Below are 20087 nucleotides of genomic sequence, written 5' to 3'. Positions count from 1 at the left end.
AAAGCAATTTATTCTGGTACAAGTTGAAGTTGTGCTTTGTAATTACTTAATAAAACTGCTAAATGACGTGGAATAACCTCTTAGTTTTTTCATTACCTACTGTACAGAACGACTGTATTTAGATATGCTTTTGCTTAGATTGTTGTTTCACTAGACCTCTTTGTGTTTCATCTGATCTGGTTGAAAATGGTGCTGCTGGGAAAAGGTAGCCTTTACGTTGCGTTTAAAGCATTACATGCCATGCTTGACCTGGTGCCAAGGACTAAGTTGTGGCAAGTTTAATCTGCTATGGTTATCCTTCCTGATCTGCTATCTATTGTTACATGCAGATAATTATGCCAGGGTCCGCATTGGCCCGGAGGTGAACTTACGGGCAAGATAGAAATAAGCAGAGGAATGCAACAGGGGTGTGTACTAGCTCCCACATTGTTTTGTTTTCATTAATGGGTGCATAGAATTTCTACTCAAGTCAGAAAGTGACTCAACCACCTTGGCAGGGAAGAAAATTCCAGTCCACTTTTCGCTGACGACACCTTTCTGATCTCTTAAAAACCCAGAGGCCTACAGACCCTGATTGATAAATTCATCCAGTTCTGCAAATTAAATGGGCACGAAATTCGTGCTTGAAAAACAAAATGTATGACTTTTAATGCCAAGATGCCGAACAGGCGTGTCATCACTGTGGACTCTAAACCTTTAGAAAGAGTTGAAGAGTTTGTCTATCTAGGCATTAAATTGTCATGGAACGATTGATTGTGAGAATAAGTCGCTAAAAGCAAGATCTGCTTCAAACATAGATCCAGTGCTAATATTAAGTTCTTTGGTGGCTTTAAAAGTGTCCCAGTCTCTCCCACCTTGCAGGTCTACAGAGCACAGGCAGTTAGCGAGCTGCTGTATGGCGCTGAACTGTGGTGCCATTGAGAAGTGGAAGATCTACTCCTTTGTCTGGTCCTCGCTTAAGGCTACTGCAGAGCTCCCCCTTAATACCCTTGCGCTTGGACCTAAATTTGTGCAAGATAAACAATAGTGCTAGACTGAAACCCATCTTGTTCTGGCTCATTCTCTGGTCAGCTGAAGAACTGGCCCATTACAGAGCAGCCTTAAGCACATAATTAGCAGACCCCAGGCATTAAATCTATTGTTCAAAAAATATATAGAGTTTGTTTAGTAAACTAGGTCAGGATGTGTTCTAGTCTAACCCTAGTGTAATCACCTCAAGTGCATATCTGCCAGTGGAAAATACCTTCTGGCAACCTGTCCAGAAGACTAGTGGAGGTGACTCTTCTCTTCGGAGCTTAACTAAATCCTTTCTGAACTGTACAATGGACTACCATTTTGAGGCATTTCTTGATTTTTGATAAAATATATCACATTTTCTACTAAACTGTATTATGGTTACAAACATAAGATATATTATTATTGGGCACAATGGGTGACAAAAACCCTGAACCCTGTGTATTGTCTTTTTGAACCAAATCAGAACAGTCAACCTGGATACTTTTCACCATCCATGGAGTTTAACTCAAGTTTCAGGCTTAGATGCAACTGTTTTACAATGTCAGGTGTGCACATGATGTTGTTTGTTATGAACGAGTTTGCAAAATGGCAGGGCTGTTCATTACTTAACCTCAAGGGGTGGATCCATGGCAAATTGTAGGGTCCCCATGCAGGATATATTCACATGCAAAGCACCTGTATGGGAAATATCTACATAACCGGTGGTTCATCTTAAAATCAGATTTGGATTTGGCCATTATCGTCCAACATTTGACCCCAGTGGTATGAGGTGCGCTGATAGTGAAGTTGTTTCTGAAAAAAATCAAACTGTATTAATTTACTACGGAAATAGTAGCCATGGCTTTTCTTCTCACAAAACACCTGAAGAAGTCTAAATTCCCATAATGTAAAACGTTTGTTTACCACATACTGTTCAGAAGTAATATTTTATCTTTTCAAGCCCTTTGGTGTGATCTATAAAGATTTACAGTAAATGCACCCTTTCAGCTTTACCGTGAATGTTTTTTTAAATCTGACTTGACAGCGCAGATTCTTTCAAATTAACGCAGAGTGGATTTTGGATCCACCCAGAGTAGTATTTCTCCCTCACCTCTCACAGTTGACTGATTATTGTATTATTCTGCCTCAAATGGAGTGCTTGCAGTGCAATGCATGAGGGTCTATTTTACTTCTCAAAAGTTCATTTAATTGTTGCATATTAAGTCCCTTACCTCATAAATTCACTAAAAACAGAAAGCCCTCATTTGTTTCTTTTCTTTCTCCAGTATTACATCTTTCATAGATTCACATGCTTGTATCTTCCCCGTCATCATGGTGGGAGTCTCACGGTAACAGAATGACCAAGCAGTATCATAGAGAAGAAAAAACTGCATAGAAAATCCTCATAGGGGCTGTACTATTTGGTAACCAGACCATTTCTTTGTTTTGGTCCAAAAGCCAGCCAATCAGAATTGCTGCCCTGCCCTCACACTCCCCAGCAGCAGCTTCCTGCCTCAGATTTCCAACCGCCTTCGTGTGAGAAAGGAGTCTCCCTGAGCTCTGCTCAGTTTTCTTCTGTTCCTGTGTGAACTTTTGACCCTTTGGAATCTTGTTTCCTGTCTTCTAAATTGAGGTATTGTGTGTGCTTATCTTACTTGTGATGGCTGAAAGCTCTAAAAAGAGGCTGTTCAGGCCATGCAGATCCTGTGGGAAGGCCAGACTTTTCTCTGAGGACCCACATGAGGACTCCCTAAACACCTGGTGAAGGACTGTAAGCTTTGTAGAAAATTTTCTGACAAAACTAAACGTGACAGAGAGGCTAGATTACTGTTATGGCTTCAGAAGAAGAAGGCGACATCAGGCTCAGATTCTGAGGAAGAATCTTCTCATTCCACTCCCAAGAAAAGAAAGGCCTCTGTTTCTGTGGAGAAAGTGGAGTCTAAAAGGAGTAAATCTAAGGAAAAATCGACATCATCTCTTCCTATTACTCCTCTGGAGAAGCAGTCAAGTCTTAAAGGACCTGGATCTGCACCTTCTACCAGTTCAATGGCTTCTGCTACTAAGTCTGTGGTGAAAACTTCAGTTCCGTCGACTGCAGCTTCGACGACGACAGGATCTAAGGCTGCGTCGACGACCACGACGTCTACGGCTACGACATCGATGAGTAAGATGTCTCTGTCAGCGAAAGGACCGTCGACGACGACGACGACGACTCCGTCGACGACAGGTTCGATGTCGAGGATGTCAACGGGGGCCCCGTCGATGCAGGTCCCGTCGACGATGGTTCCGCCGGCGAAGGTCCCGTCGACGAAGGCCCCGTCGACGAAGGTCCCGTCGACGAAGGTCCCATCGACGAAGGTTCCGTCGACGAAGGTCCCGTCGACGAAGGTTCCGTCGACGAAGGTCCCGTCGACGAAGGTCCCGTCGACGATGGTCCCGTCGACGATGGTCCCGTCGACGATGGTTCCGTCGACGGTGGTTCCGTCGACGATGGTTCCGTCGACGAAAATCTTGCTTTCATCGGCTAAAGCGTACAGTTCTCCTCAGTCGAAGACCATGATCTCCATCCGCTCTTTTCAGTCGACGAGAGGTTCGGCTACCATCAGTAAATCCGCGGAGTTCACCTCATGGACAAAGATTTCTCCTTTGCCGCCATCATCGCTGCTGGAGCAGGACTCAGATGGAGAGGAGTCCTCCGGTGCCGCCTACAGTCCCTCTCAGCTTCAAATAAAAAGCCAAGATACGGATGAGGAGGAAAGTTATTCCTTCAGAGACAGGACACAATCTTCCAGATATGAATCATTCCAGGAATCTGGTGATTATGATGATGAAGAAGAGCAGCACGTGGACTCACGGGAGGAGGAACGTCAAGAGACGGTTTCTATACCCCTCACACTTGTGTCGGATCTTAGATTGATGCTAAACGACTACTATCGTCGTTTCCCAGAGGCGAATTCCTCGCAACCAGTTACGCAGACGCCCCCCCCGCAGACACCTAAAAAAGCACCTGCCCCTCAAGATCAAGGGGTTAAATCTCCTCAGGTGGTTACTATAAGGGACGACCTAACGGACTCCGATGAAGATGAAGAGCCCGAAGACGGAGAGCTGGTTCATGATGCCTCGGGGAAGGAACGGGACGAATACGTCTTGCCATCGGCTGCATCACCTGACCCACTCAAATCTACCTCCCCTCCTCAAGACATCGGAGGCTTCCATGATATCATGGAAAGGGCGGCCAAGAGATTTAGTCTGGATGTGGAAGTGCAAGAGACGGATTGTTTCTTGTACGATTTCAAGGATGATAACAAAAGGTCACTTCGCTCTATACCTATTATCCCTCATATCTGGGAGGAGGGGCTCAAGATTCTAAAAACACCGGCTTCTATAGCGGTTTCAGTTCCACGAATTGAAAAGAAATACAGAGCTCCAGAATCTACGGCAGCCTGCCTCATTGGACATCCCAGGCCGGAATCAGTTGTGACGCAGGCGGCGCAAAGAAATTCTAAAAACCCGGTGGCTACTTCACTAGTGCCACCAGACAAGGAAGGAAGGAGAATGGATGGAGCAGGTAAGAGGTTTGCGGTCATGGCAGCCTCTACCATTAAAGCAGCAAATGCTATGGCACTGCTTGGCCGTTACAACAGGCAGATATGGTCAGATTTGGCACCCATACTGTCAGCGCTTCCGGAGGACCGAAAGGAAGAAGCGGCAGCCCTTCTCAAAGAAGGAGCAAAATCGGCTGCCGAGTCTATCGACATCGCCATGGATGTCTCGTCTTTGGCCTTCAGACAAATGGCCGGGGCGGTTTCGCTCCGCAGACAAGGCTGGCTCAAGGCAACTTCTTTTCGACCAGAGGTGCAGGCGAAGATTGTCGATATGCCCTTTGACGGTGAAAATGTGTTTGGGAAACATATTGATGAGGCATTGCAAGGCATAAAGTCGGACACGGATACGGCTAGAGCGCTGGGATCTCTTCAGCAGGGAAAGTTTCAGTCCTTTCGAAAGAGGGGTGCAAGAGGCCAATTTAATCAAAGACCCTCTTTTCAATCCAACCGATATCAACCATACAATCAGCAGGGATATCGTCAGTTTAACACAAACAACCAGTTCAGATCCTCTAACTCCTCTTACCAACAACAGTCCAGAGGTAAACCTAACGCCAGGGGGAAAAATCAGCAGTCTAATAGACGTCAATAATTTCAGGCAGGCGCTCCCCACACAAAAGATCCCGGACAACGACCACTATCTGTCTCAATACTACACCAACTGGATGTCCATAACATCGGACAAATGGGTTCTGGATGTCATAAACAGGGGCCACACGCTGGAATTTGTGGAGATACCACCGGACCACCCCCCAGTACTCAGGCTCAACCATCATCGCAAAGAAATGCAGACGGAAGTTCTCTCGCTTCTGCAAAAGGGAGCCATAGAGGAAGTTCCACAGCATCTCAGAGGGAGAGGCTTCTATTCGCATTTCTTCCTCATCAAAAAGAAACAGACCCAGAAATGGAGACAGGTATTGGACCTGAGGGATCTCAATCAATACATAAAAAAGATACCCTTCAGAATGTTGTCGTTGCAAGAGATCTTACTCATGTTAAAGGACAAAGACTACTTGGCGTCCTTGGATCTCATGGATGCGTACTTCCATATTCCCATTCATCGGAAGCACAGGAAGTATTTAAGGTTTGTTGTGGAGAGTCGCCACTTCCAGTTCAAAGTCCTGCCATTCGGAATCAAATCAGCCCCGAGGGTATTCACCAAATGCATGGCCCCGGTGGCGGCCCACTTAAGACTGCAAGGGCATTACATTTACCCATATCTGGACGACTGGTTGGTGACAGGTCCATCTTTCAGGGACGCAGCAGAAGCTCTACAGAGCTGCATCCGGTTGTTTCAGCGCTTAGGTCTGAGGACCAACTTAGAGAAATCCTCGCTGACTCCGGCCCAAGGCATCCAGTTCCTGGGGGCATGGATATGCACCAGAGCAGGGAAAGCCTATCCTTCCGAAGATCGGATGAGAAAGATCATGGGGTTAACGGCTTCCCTTCAAGCAAAAAAGTCCACTTCCGTGAGGATTTACAAGTCCATGTTGGGGATGATGTCATCCTGCATCCCATTGGTACCAAACTGTCGTCTTCGAATGAGACCTTTGCAGGAACAGCTGGACGAACAGTGGGTACAGGCCGATGGAACCTTCGAGGATCGCATTGCCATCACGAACCGTATGAAGGTGGCCATGTCATGGTGGAAGATCCTAAAGAACCTGGACCAGGGCTTGAGCTTCATTCCTTGAGATCACGACTTCGTGATGACGACGGACGCTTCGCTGAAAGGATGGGGCGCGCATCTTCAAGAGCTGGAAATTCAGGGCCTTTGGTCAGATTGGGAAGCTCAGCTTCACATAAACATGTTGGAGCTCAAGGCGGTGTTCCTAGGGCTTCAAGCATTCCTACCCAGAATACGCCAATCGTCAGTACTTATCCAAACGGACAGCACCACGACCATGTTTTACCTGCTGAAACAGGGCGGGACGAGATCCAAACAGCTGTCAACATTGGCGCAAAGGATCTGGAAATGGCTCATAACCAACGAAATTTCGATCCAAGTTCAGCATATACAGGGAGTTCTCAACACTCGGGCGGACGCCCTGAGCCGCACTCCCAATGCGACACACGAGTGGGAACTACACGACACTCAGATTCGCATTTTGTTTCAAAGGTGGGGCACTCCCACATTAGATTTGTTCGCGACTCAAAACAATTCAAAGTGCGCTCATTTTGCGTCCAGGTACCGCCAACAGGGCTCCAAGGGAAATGCATTCCTCATGGACTGGACAGGAAGGTTTGCATAAGCGTTCCCTCCGTTCCCGTTGATACCGCGCATCCTGCGCAAGATGAGGTTGGAACCGTGCCGGATTATAATGATTGCACCAGCCTGGCCAAGACAGGCGTGGTTTTCAGACCTCCTTCAATTGTCGAGGGGCGACAAGATCCAGCTCCTGACATTTCAAGACCTCATCTCCATGAAGGAAGGGCAGATTCTGCATCCGGACCTGCACTCTGTAAAGTTGTCAGCATGGAACCTCATGAGCGGGAATTTCAAAATCTATATATTTCGCAAGAATGCAGGCATATTCTCTCACAAGCTAGAGCTGTATCGACGAACAAAACATATACAGCAAAATGGACCCGTTTCTGCCACTGGTGCAACAGACAAAACTTGCATCCGTTTGAGGTTCAGCCTGAAGGTATCCTGCCTTACCTGCTTTCACTATCTAAGTCAGGTCTGTCGCATGCTTCGGTCAAAGTGCACTTAGCAGCTATATCACGATTCCGGCGGAAGCCAAATGAACCATCTCTCTGGTCATCCAGAGTAATAAAGGAATTTATCAAGGGACTCTTTAGAGTCTTCCCACCCATCCAGCGCCCACCTGTGCCGTGGCACCTCAATACAGTTCTATCGCAGCTTATGAGGCCACCCTTTGAGCCCATACATAAGACAGACTTGCAGTTCCTGTCATGGAAAACAGCCCTCCTTCTCGCCTTAACATCTGCAAGGAGGGTTAGCGAAATCCAGGCCTTTTCAGTGGAGGAACCCTTCTTACAATTTCGTCAGGACAGGGTTATATTGAGAACAAATCCTACCTTTATTCCCAAGGTGGCGACGTCTTTTCACCTCAACGAACCAATTATTTTACCTACTTTTTTCAGCAAGCCTTCCTCGGAAGCAGAAAGAGCCTTACACTCTCTAGACATTTCCAGATGCCTAAAGTTCTACATTGAACGGACAAAGACGTTCCGCAAGTCCAAGCAATTATTCATTGCATTTGAAGGGCAGAGGAAAGGTCTTCCATTGTCGAGACTGAGTATTGCTAGATGGATATCCTCAGCTATCCTGAAATGTCACGAAAAAGCGGGAAAGCCGCTATGTTCTAAAGTGCATGCACATTCAACGAGGAAGATGGCAACCTCGATGGCCTTGTTCGCAGGAGTGGCACTGCCAGACATCTGCAGAGCAGCAACGTGGAAGAGTGTGCATTCATTTACAAGACACTACTGTCTAGACACTGCGTGGAAGGAAGACACGGCAGTGGGACAGGCTGTTCTGAAGCGTCTATTCCAGTAAGGTATGGTCTAATGGCATATTGTTTTTTGCTATACAGTGCTTTGACTTGTACTTATCCATGCATTTATCGTATTGCTGATGCTTTCGTAGCTACTGTTATATCATTGCTTTGCGGCAGAGCTTCCTTCTGAGTTCTGTCCTGGAAACGCTACAAGTATGATGAGCACTGCTTACTACTCTGATACAAGCATGTGAATCTATGAAAGATGTAATACTGGAGAAGGAATTAGTTACTTACCTGTACACTATAGTTCTCCAGTATTATCTTTCATAGATTCACATGCGCCCGCCCGCCTCCCCGTTTCTCAGGCAGATCTTGTTCTCGGTATTTATCCATGTCTCTCACTCGGGGACGGAAATCTGAGGCAGGAAGCTGCTGCTGGGGAGTGTGAGGGCAGGGCAGCAATTCTGATTGGCTGGCTTTTGGACCAAAACAAAGAAATGGTCTGGTTACCAAATAGTACAGCCCCTATGGGGATTTTCTATGCAGTTTTTTCTTCTCTATGATACTGCTTGGTCATTCTGTTACCGTGAGACTCCCACCATGAAGACGGGGAAGATACAAGCATGTGAATCTATGAAAGATAATACTGGAGAACTATAGTGTACAGGTAAGTAACTAATTCCTTTTTTTTACTGCAGGAAGCATTTTTTTTTAATTTAAGTGAGGACCCAAGATACAAGCCGGCCAATTGGCTTTATCAATTAATACAAAAATGGTAAAATCATAAAGCAGCACAGACATGCCACCCAGAGGCAGATGCTGTGCACTTATAGTCTACATGTATAGGTTGTAGAATATGGTACTACTCCATGGTAAGGATGGAAAAACCACTGTATGTCATTTCTATAGAAATATGTAAGAATATGGTGCTTGATATCTAGTATGTAATAACAGAATATATCCCCTGCTCTAGTCTTCAATGCATCTGTATTGTAGATAACTAGCCACGTACTTATGGAATCCTGAGCTTTTTGGTAGCTTTTGCTCTTTATGACTGAATGGCTGGTTAGATTATGTAACCAAATGTATGGACCATGATAATGCTCTTAAATAAAGTTGTGTTGCATTTACAGAAATAGAATTTAAGGAGGGTGAGACTCAACACATCATCGAGATCGAAGTTCTCTACGATGGAGCGATAGAAATGAGAGAAGCGTTCACTGTTCACTTGAAGCCGGATGAGAACATGGTAGCTGAGATACAGGTAACCTTGAACTAAATCATGGGCTTTGGCATGAATGACCTGGGTAACTTCACTTTTTAAGTCTATAGATATTTTTTTTTGGGGGGGGGGGGGTATTTTTTCTTTCCACTCTCAACAAAAGGAGCTGTAAAGGAGTTCTGCTCTATACATAATTCTTTGGTATCCTAAAAATAAGGGGGCAGTGGCGTATGCCCGTGGCATGTCGAATAACGGTTTTAGGTTCTGAAGCTCCTGCTTACAGCGGGGACTTGTGCCTGACTTGAGGTAACTCTAGTAATCGCATATGCTACTGAGTCTTGCACATTGAAAGTGCCAATTGCAACTTTTTCATGGCTTCTAGGGTATGCAAATACTGCATTTGATTGAGGGTTTTTGTGTTTTTACTCGTTACTAATATTGTGTCTTTGGTAGAAGCACAGTAAGAAAAATGTTAATTTGTGGGGATTATCATGCACCCTGTCAAAGCATTGCCAAAGCTGAAAGAGCTGACTTGCATTTCCAGTTACAAGCCAGATAGAATGCCATTGGAAATGCTTTATAAAAAAGAGACCTCTTGAGTTTGCTAGTGTTTGTTTATTTTATCATTAAAAGGCATTCACACTGTTTTTTCACTGTAAACGTTTAATGTATAAAGTCTAGGATTTCTTTCTGTTATAATGCGGCTTTTCTTAATCTACCGTTCAGATGAGCAAAGCCATTGTGTATATAGAGGAGATGAACAGCATGGCAGACGTCACCTTCCCTTCAGTCCCACAGGTGGCCTCCCTCTTGATATATGATGATACATCCAAACTAAAAGACAACCCAGGGCCCGTTGCCGGTTATCCAGTTGCTTGTATCACAGTGAGTATAGGAATTTTATGTACACTATAAACTCAAAAATCTATCTATTTTTAATTCCCAGTATTGCTGATTGGTCTAAAAAAATACTACTAGAAAACTATGTTTTTAAATGTACTCTAGATCAGAGCTGGTGTCCTTGTTTCACATCTATTGTATCAATGAAATTTAAAAGAACTCAGTTTTACACTTGGTAGCACTAGATTGCTCTAACCGCCCATCCGATTAGTAGTATGCAATGTAAAAAAGTACAAAAATAGGTGCTACATTGGACCGCACCCTTACTTTTCAATGGATACACAACAGACAGTGGTCAGACACCTGCCCCAATGCAATATCAACATGGTCCAGAGCACACCTTAAAAGTTGATTGGCCATTCACACTGGATGTGAATTTTTGGTATCTTATTCCAGTCTCAATATGAACAAGACATTGCAAAAAATCTTACAATGTCCATGGAAAATCCAACTGTGATAGCACTTAAAGAAGTAAATGAACAGTACCAATATTGTGGTGTTGCAGCCATATGCCATTAAAAGCTTTGCAAGTCCTATTTGGCAATTCAATAAGAAGGTATTTCTACAGATTGAAGACTTCTTACAGAAGATGCACAGCTGGCAAAAGATTGAAAAAGGTATTCGTGCAATGGAAAGATTTCTTAAAAAAGATGCACAAACGTGTGTTTCGTCCAAGCAACTTTTTCAAGGCTTAAGTCTTTTATTGTACCAGTCAAAGTGAAGGAAGTTTGTAATGTGAAAAGGTATGTAGTGTAGCCCAGAATCTCAAATGGAAAAGATCACGTACGTACTTCGTCACAGCAGGTTGTGTAAAAACAGCGTTCTTATACAACCAGCTTGAGACCAAGTGCGGATGTAGTCTTGTTACTGCAAATACCTTGCCACCTCATTCTAATAGCATATTGTGTCACATACTGTACAAGCATTCCTTTCTCAATTATGATTCTCAACGCCACTTCATAGAGATGACAACACACTACTTCTGTACCTTGTCTACTGGATTTATGATTGAGTTCAGTCATTAATGTATAATCTATGGTATGAGTCACAGTATGGGTGTGTGATCTTAAAAGAGATAAGCTAATATTAAATATGTTGTATGGATGGCATTCACAAATGTTTGCATCAAACAATGAATAATGAATTCTGTGCATGAGGTAATTGGTAGATAGCAAAATCCGGAAATTACTAGGAGATTCTCTTGAGGCTCAGGAGTACAGAAGAGAGAAGCTTGAATGGTAGGATGATAAAGCTAAGTAGTTCCCAGTAATTAAAATAATCAACAAAGTCCTAAAGGGAGGAAATGCTGGGTGAACTGAGAGAAGCAGGATCCTTATGATGCAACAAGTCAAGTTACAAGGCAGTGATGACTTCCCGCTGGCTAAAGTCCCAGGCACTCCACACCACTTGGAGTCAAGCTAGCCGGGCTGATGAGAGGTGTTACCTCGAAACCGGTCCGGTCCTCGGATGCTTGATTCCGTTCTGGGAAGGACATGGCTTTTGTAGTTCGGACTGGACTGTTCCCATGGGGCAACAGGGTCAGAGCTGATTTGCATATCGCCATTGTCTAACCCAGGCTGGTGTGGAGTGCAAAAAAACGATGGATTTGGGCCCAGATCTTTTGACTGGGGGAATGTGTGACATTGATCCACATTCGGTCCATCACTTGTTGTTTTTGCAATTGCCGCCCTAAGTGCGCTGGGGATGCCCAGACGTGGGTCCCAGGCACTCCACACCACTTGGAGTCAAGCTAGCCGGGCTGATGAGAGGTGTTACCTCGAAACCGGTCCGGTCCTCGGATGCTTGATTCCGTTCTGGGAAGGACATGGCTTTTGTAGTTCGGACTGGACTGTTCCCATGGGGCAACAGGGTCAGAGCTGATTTGCATATCGCCATTGTCTAACCCAGGGTGGTGTGGAGTGCAAAAAAACGATGGATTTGGGCCCAGATCTTTTGACTGGGGGAATGTGTGACATTGATCCACATTCGGTCCATCACTTGTTGTTTTTGCAACTGAGAGAAGCAGGATCCTTATGATGCAACAAGTCAAGTTACAAGGCAGTGATGACTTCCCGCTGGCTAAATTTAACTGGAAGTAACCGTCCTATCATGTTTACGTAGTAGAGCCTCTGATTGGTTTTTGACACCAGTTGTAATCACAGTCCCTACTTCTGAGCCCAGGCCTCTATCAGCTCTTCTTCCATCTTCTCCAACCGCGCCCAGGTCTGGCTCTCCATATATTCTTGTTCTGTGCTGTATGCATCACCATACGGATAATTTGTCATCTCTTTCTGCTAACCGGTGATAGTCTTCTGAACTCTCTTTAAGCGTTACCTGACCATATTGGGCTTGTATCACAGAATTCATTTGTATATAAACCAATATTATGCATTATTTTGTATTAAATACTTTATTGAAAGACACTTGTATGAGACCTGTATAAATAAGCATTGCAGAACTGATAAGCGTGTTGCTTAAAGAAAGAATAGCTAAAATACATCCAGCAATTCTGTGTTCTTTGAAGGTCTGTAATCCACCATAGGCACCGAAATGTGATCGTCCTAGGTGTGTACCTGGCTGGTGTGTCAAAGCATGGTTACCTGTGGTGTATGAATATTGAAATGTGTGTAAGTACCAAATGAAGGATGTAATACTACCGCAGACGTTCAGCTTGAAAAGTGCCTTTGATTTTCTGACCAAAGATTATTTCTGGAATAAAGGCTGTGTACTGTATGACGAGTAATTGAATGACCTTTTGAATACCGCAAGCGTTGTATGTGTACAAAGTTATAGGAGGGGCGACAGAGAAGTCCAATTTAGAGCAGTTGATTTTGTAGCTGTAAGAATATGATAACGTGTGACTGCAGTGTTTCGCCCTTCAGCTGAGTGACGTCTGCAATGTATGTCATATTACACATTTTTATATAAATATATATATATATATATATAAATATATATATATAAATATATATATATACAGTGAATAAACTCATTCTCTATAACAACAGCTTCAACACTTGTATCAATACGCTATAAATTATTAATGTGTATTGGTGCTCAGCATGTTCTTTATTTTTTAATAAAATGACCTGTCCCAAAATGAGTGTCTTTCATTTCACGGGCTACAGGGGCTAATAACATGGCTTATGATGTGTCAAGGAAAATTTATTACGTTAAAAGCAGGGTCGGAAATTTTGGAAGTGCAGAACCTTTGTTTAAAAAGGCACGAGTTGAAAAAGAGCTGGTAAATAGAGAGCCAGTGAAGGAGTGTCTGTCTTGGGAAGAGGCATATTCACTCCATAAGCCCACTAGGAAGTGTGTCAAGAGGAGGCTGACCATCGTTAATGCACAAATTGATTATCAATGACAGGCAGACATCTTCCGTCTTCAAGTTCTATCCAGACACAATAACGGAGCGCATTACGTATTAACCGTCATAGATGTATTAAACATAACAGCACAGGTGCACCACAACATTAAACATTGATGTTTTCAATGAGTCAAGCAGAATAGGGTTCTTCAGTTTAGTTCCTTTTTTTTCAAAAAGATGAAGCACCGTACAGCCAACGCGTTTCGTCCCAAGCATGGGACTTCTTCAGGGCTTCTGCTATAGAAGAAAGATTTCAATCGAAGAGTCTATATGAGGAATGGATGTGAGTCACCGCTGAGGATGGACAAATTTATGTCCCATAGAATTTAAAATAAAGCTTAGTATTGTCTCTAGTCCGTAAAGTCATAGGTACATCTAGAGATAATCATTGACATCCTTGTGATCCAAAAACGAAGAGGAAGAGTAGTCTATGTCTGTGTTCCAATTTATTATTTGTCAATAGAGATCTAAATTACAGGAACATGTGGATGATGGTCCCAAGTTGTAATGAAAAGGGCCCCAGTCGGTATCTGATAAGACCAAGCGAAACCAAGGGGCAGTATTCGGAAATCTTCGGGTCGTGACCGCGGTGCGTTCCCCAGCACCTTGAAGGTTCCACTGTTGATCCTGTCTTCTCTTTCCGTCATAGATGTATTGTCCAAGTATGCCTTTGCAGAAGTGCTCAGAGAAAAGACGGAAACTAGCGTCACAGCGGCCTTCAAATCCATATTCAGTAAAGGCTAAACCCCTCAAAAAAATGCAGACAGATGCAGGAAAATAATTTTTAAACAATTCGTTTCAGAACTTATTAAAACAACACTTGATTCATCATTTTATAATGCACACGGAGGTCATAGCCACGGTGATAGAACGTTTTAACAGAATTCTAAAATCTAGGAAGTGGAGATATTTTACAGCTCACTACACATACGGTTATGCGGACATATTACAGACGTTTATAAATTTTGACAATGTCAGCTACCACAGAACCATCAGAGCAGCGCCAATAGCAGTAAGGCCGCAACATTATTTAGCTGTGTGGAGAAATGTGCATGGCAATTGGCTCGCAGTCAAAGTAAAGAAACCTCTTCTAAAAGAGGGTGCTCAAATTAGGCTACCAACTGACTTTTAGCAATAAAATGTTTATAGTGGTGCGAGTAGAACTTAAAAAAGGTATATATATATTTACTGATTAAATGATTATGACGACAAAGAGGTTATGGGCAGCTTTTACAACCAAGTGTTACAAAAGGTGCCGGCCGGTCCGTGAGGGTGTACAGGGTTGAAAAAGTTTTGAGATGGAAAGGTAGAGGGGCTAAGAAGCAAGCGTTAGTAAATTGGAGGGGGTGGCCCGATAAATGTAACAGTTTGTTGCAGGTTAGTTCACTAAATGCCCTGTGATTATAGAGCTATCTGCCCAAGAAGGCAAATCAAAAATATGGAGACCGATTTTATATCTTCTTACCTTCCAACGCATGTTCCCTGACTATCAGATTTTTTTATTTTACAGTGAAACTGTCCAAACTTGTGGACCTAAAAGGGGATTGAGAGGCTGCCCTAACTGAAATCCAATACCCTTAAAAATTGAATTTTCTTTAAAAGGGCAGAGACCAAGTTTACTATAAAGTGTGACCAGAATGTTGTGTATCTCCATGCAAGGTTTGCTCCTGTATACTACCCCACCGTTGCTGCAGTGATCAAGGCCATAAACAATCTCTAGCCAGCAGTGATGCTTAGTTAAATATACTGTTATATTTAGATAATGTCAGAAGGGAAGTGTTTATTAGAGTGCCCAGACCTGATGCAGAGTTTATTTGCTCTGGTAAACTAAGCAGGGTTTTAGAGACTGTACAACTTATAGAAAGCACGGTGGAGCCAGAAGCTACATGTCCTGATATTAACAGTGGGTTCTATACGCTCTTCATATATACCGATATTATAGCACTCCAGAGCGTTGGATATAGATTTTCTCCCTTGCAAAGGAGAGTACAGGTGAAGGGTGAAAACAATATGCTGGTATATATTGAATATAGCAAGCCTGAGTACATGGCGATTTCTAAAAAACACTTTGACACTATCTCCATTATGATATTCGACGACCAGTCTGAACCGATGGCCTTTAAATACGGGAAAGTGATTGTCAAGCTTCATTTAAGGCTGCAACTTGACAGCGAATATTAAAGAAGTCATCATGGGGTCATGAAAACATACGACGACCCCTCTCTGTTCAGTGGCTATTACCAACGTCAAGACGAATATGGCTTACCCTCATTCTGTCAAGTTTCCCCGGTTATGTAAAGCTTAGGGCTGGAAGGTTTTTTCAAAGTTTGTTTAGAAGAGCTGTGCCTCTGTTGAAAATAGGTTATGAAATTGCAAACCCCCACTTTAAAGCAGCTGCTGCAAACATTACCCAGGATGTGGTGAAGGACTGGGCTATTCTAAGGCCCAGCGGTGCCAGGGGACAACACCTGAAACCTTCGTGGGTTACCTGTTCCGGCGTACAAATGACAGAGACACGGGACACTTCCTTCGGCGTCAAAGGTCGAGGTTTATTTACTGCAGGGAACACAGTAGTCACAAGAAGTACAACGCATGTAGGTTCTAGGAGACTGCTTCAAATTGCAACAGTGGATCGCTCCTTTTATACATATTTCCGTCATAGCACAACATGGCGAACAAAAGGTTACAACTCAGTTCCCACAGTAAACTTCAAAAAGGGCTGCTTTCATGTATTCAGGATCCCGGAACATAATTACAGTAGCATCACCGGTTCCCAACTGTAAAAGTACATTATCCCACCATTAAGTTCATTCCATTCCGGCTGTAAACGTGTTTAAGGAAGAGTCAGAAACAGGTGTAAGGGAAGACAAAGATGGACAACAGATTGAAAAGAGTGTAGGGGGGCGATATCGGAAACACGATTGCAGGATCAAAGGAGTCGTGCCTAATGAATGCACGGCTAAAACAATAGACCGGCACGGCAAGATGAGCCTTGAGCGGGGCCATCTGCCTTTACAGTATCATCCCCCTCATCATAAAGACACCCTCAAAGGAACACGTGTCTTCCGCAAGAGTTTGGGAATCCCAGGGTCACAAAGCGGACAGTGTTCGTTCGCTAGGTACTTGAGGGCAAGAGACAAAATGGATGCCGTATCTAAAATGGAACCCGTGGGTTCAGATGAAGAAACCCACGAATAAGACGAACGGTTCAGGTCAGCATAGCGAAAACGCGTACACCCACTAAACTAGTCATTTGCGGTTCATAGATACCAAACTCGTCCATATTCGAACGAGTCGGAAACACCACTTATAATTGTCACAGAACCTCAGACGCTCCTTTTGCCCTCATGTAGGCAAGCACTAGTCGATATCAGAATCGATCTCGATATTCATCAAATCATTCAGATGTTGCTGCAACATTATTCTATCCATCAATGCTTCCTTGGTAATAGATGGCCGTCTTATACACGTAGTAGCACAGAGGCCACATAAGGCAGGACCACACTGTACGCAAAGACAACACATGAACAAAAATGCTACAACAACCCCAATGATCATCAGAATCTTCCAACCCCACGTCAACATCAGGCCCCAAAACCATTCCAGTAGCGTCCAATCACCTACGTCCACGTGTATGGACTCGGAGATCTTGTGCAACTTCGAGATGGCTTGATAGTCAGTTGGAGCGTTATCCGGGATGAAAATACAGCAACTCGAATGGATCACCTTACATACACCACCTCTATCTGCAAGAACAACGTCTAAAACCATACGGTTTTGCAACGTCATAAGCCTATCCGCCTGAAGCTCTGCTGCCAGATTACCAAGAGCACTTGCAGTTATATTAGCAGTCGATTCCACCACACGAGTCAACTGTCTCAGGTTCCTACTATTGATCATAGGTCCCCAAAACGGCAGGAAACCCTTAAAGAAGTCTCCTGCTTCTTGACCGGCAGTGTCTTCTTCGCTAATAACACCTCTCACAACTCTAGTCTTGTGATAATCCGGCCCAACTGTGAAGGTCGGTGGCAACAGATTCGCAATATAACAGGTGCCCGAGAAGTCACGAGGCAACCATGTATATGCGCGGTCGTAACATACAAAGTATGTACCCTTGGCAGTCAAAAGAACAGGGGAAGAGAGCGTTGGTAAAACATACGTTTCAGTGCAAGCACTCCTCCCAAGCTGAGGTCGCGGGCTTCGGCCAAGACCCTTCAGGCAGAAATTACCGAGATGGGGTACGATCCAGATCAGAGACGAGCTTTTAAGCTGTCTATCACCCACTGACATGCTATACTCAGCCTCACTCAGATCCCTGTATGCTCGCACCTCTTCCTCTGGGATAAGCGATGCGTCAAAAATATCTCTATCTAAATCAGCAATCGCTCTTGCCAAAGGCTTGTGGTACGGGCCAGGACCATGATCTGTAGTGCGTGGCTCTCGATGGGGGTAAGAATCTAGTGCGCTACGAAACATAGTTTGGAATGCTCGAGCTGACCCCTGGGAACTATAAGGAAGGACCAAATACGGAATTCCCCGATCCATGGTATGTGGCATTAAACCACACACCCAACAGTTAGTAGTGTTCATCACCAACTGATGTTGATGAAGAAGCTGGACAAAGGAGTTATTCATGAATTCCGCACGTCTAACCTGTTCGTGTTGGGGTAGAGGATGAAAGGAATGTGGAGAAACAGTGGGAATAGATTTTGGTTCAGAAGAAGAAGTAGGTAAAGCAGAAGGCAGTAACGACTGTAGTCCAAAATACACTCCACCCACCAGTAGCATGGAAACAGTTAAGAACAGCAGGAACACCTGAAACAGAAAGCATTTTGTTCGTACAACCCTATGTAACGTCAATCTTTGAGCTAACATCTTCTCCACTTCCGACAACTTTGAGAATTCCATCCTATAAAAACCGTCCGCAACGTTCTTGACGCACTTCGTTCTGAGTAGCGATTATCAATTCCCAGGAGTTCCCAGGAATCGACAAAAGTACCGACCTAGTGTCAGGAACCTGCTAAACAGAAGGAAGTACCCGCACGGCCCTTCGGTCAACCCGGATGTAAGGTATTCTTTTAATCAAACATTTAATTTTAATGCGAATCTCCTAGCTGTGGAAAAAACATACGTGGAAAAGAACTCAAGAATTAATGGAAGATGCAATTATTCATAATGTTCAAAATGACAGGAAACAGGGGGGTAATATGAATTCAAAAAGGGGGCAAAAACAAAAAAGTTTTATTAGTCTTTGTTGTGAGAACGAAGAAAATATCTGCTTCTTCCAGGACGAGTCTGCTCTTCAAATAATTGTTCAGGTTGCGGAACAGAGTCCTGTCGATCAGATGATAGTTCAAGCCTCGAGTTCTCCAATGGCAAAGGTTCAACAAATGTGTCTGACTGCAATGAAGTGTTTCCTACAAGTTGAGCATCACTGAACGGCACAAATTTTATCGGGATCTCGGTTTCCGTTGCGTCGATTCCTGTCCTCACCCACGAATCTACCGGTAAAGGTATAGGCACCTTTTTGGTGTGGGTGGCATGCACCCAATTTTTCCGGCCTTCCAAACGAACTGCAGTCCTTGTGGCAAGGAGGACTTGGAATGGTCCAACAAATCTCAGCTCCAAATTGCGCTTCCTGCCGAAATTACGGGTAACCACCCAGTCACCCAGTTGGAGCCGATGTCCAGGACCCTCTGTCTGTGCCAGCAGTGCTTCAAAGACCTGTTGATGAATTAACCTCAGTTTAGCAGTCAGATCATGAAGATAATCAATTAGCATTGGGTACTCAAGACTATCAAAGGCCCTTGACCTCGGGACCCCCCAAATGTTCGCAGGACGGCCGAACACAATCTCATATGGGTTAACCCCTTCCATGCTGATGACGGCCCCCATCCGTCATGCATTACAGTGCTCGTGTGCTGATGACGGCTGGGGGCCGTCATAAAGCCATTGATTCTTTAAAAGCCTAGCACACGAGGAAAATCGGCCCAGCATGGAAGGGGTTAAGCCCTACTCGAGAGTGTACAGTCGCCCTGGTCGACAAGAGAGCCAGAGGCAGGGCGTCAGGCCATGACAAACCAGTCGTAGCTTTGATCTTAGCAAGTTTCAGTTTCAGAGTACCATTGTAGCCTTCAACTAAACCTGCTGACTGGGGATGATTGGCACTATGGAATTTTTGTCGAATTCCAAGGCCCTTACACACACTCTGCATTACACTCCCCACAAACTCGCTTCCGTTATCTGACCATACAGTCCGTGGCATTCCATACCGAGGAAAGTATTCCTTCAGTAGGACCTTCGCTGTGGACAAGGCAGTATTATCTTTAAGAGGATAAGCCTCGATCCATCTGGAGAATGCGCAAACCACAACTAAAACGTACTTCAGATTATTACATCTCTCCATATGGATGAAATCCAGTTGGATAACCTCAAAGGGACATGTAGGAGGAGCAAAATTGCCAGGTGGAGTAGGAGTGCCCTTGCCAGGATTGTACATCATACATACCATACAATTCTAAACC

At 44.2% G+C, this 20087-nt stretch overlaps 1 protein-coding gene across 1 annotated transcript in view; it reads left to right on the top strand.

Annotated features, from left to right (window-relative positions):
• The window catches only part of FREM2 (FRAS1 related extracellular matrix 2), a 639092-nt gene that overhangs the window by 485579 nt on the left and 133426 nt on the right, over nucleotides 1–20087 (top strand). Inside the window, exons 12-13 of the mRNA XM_086935067.1 lie at nucleotides 9205–9335; nucleotides 10020–10178. Coding sequence (XP_086791193.1) covers nucleotides 9205–9335; nucleotides 10020–10178 — 290 coding nt within the window. The remainder of the gene's footprint in view (nucleotides 1–9204; nucleotides 9336–10019; nucleotides 10179–20087) is intronic.

The sequence above is a fragment of the Lissotriton vulgaris genome, chromosome 8, assembly GCF_964263255.1.
Source record: "Lissotriton vulgaris chromosome 8, aLisVul1.2, whole genome shotgun sequence".
NCBI lineage: Eukaryota > Metazoa > Chordata > Amphibia > Caudata > Salamandridae > Lissotriton > Lissotriton vulgaris.
This window is presented reverse-complemented; position numbering and strand designations above follow the sequence as displayed.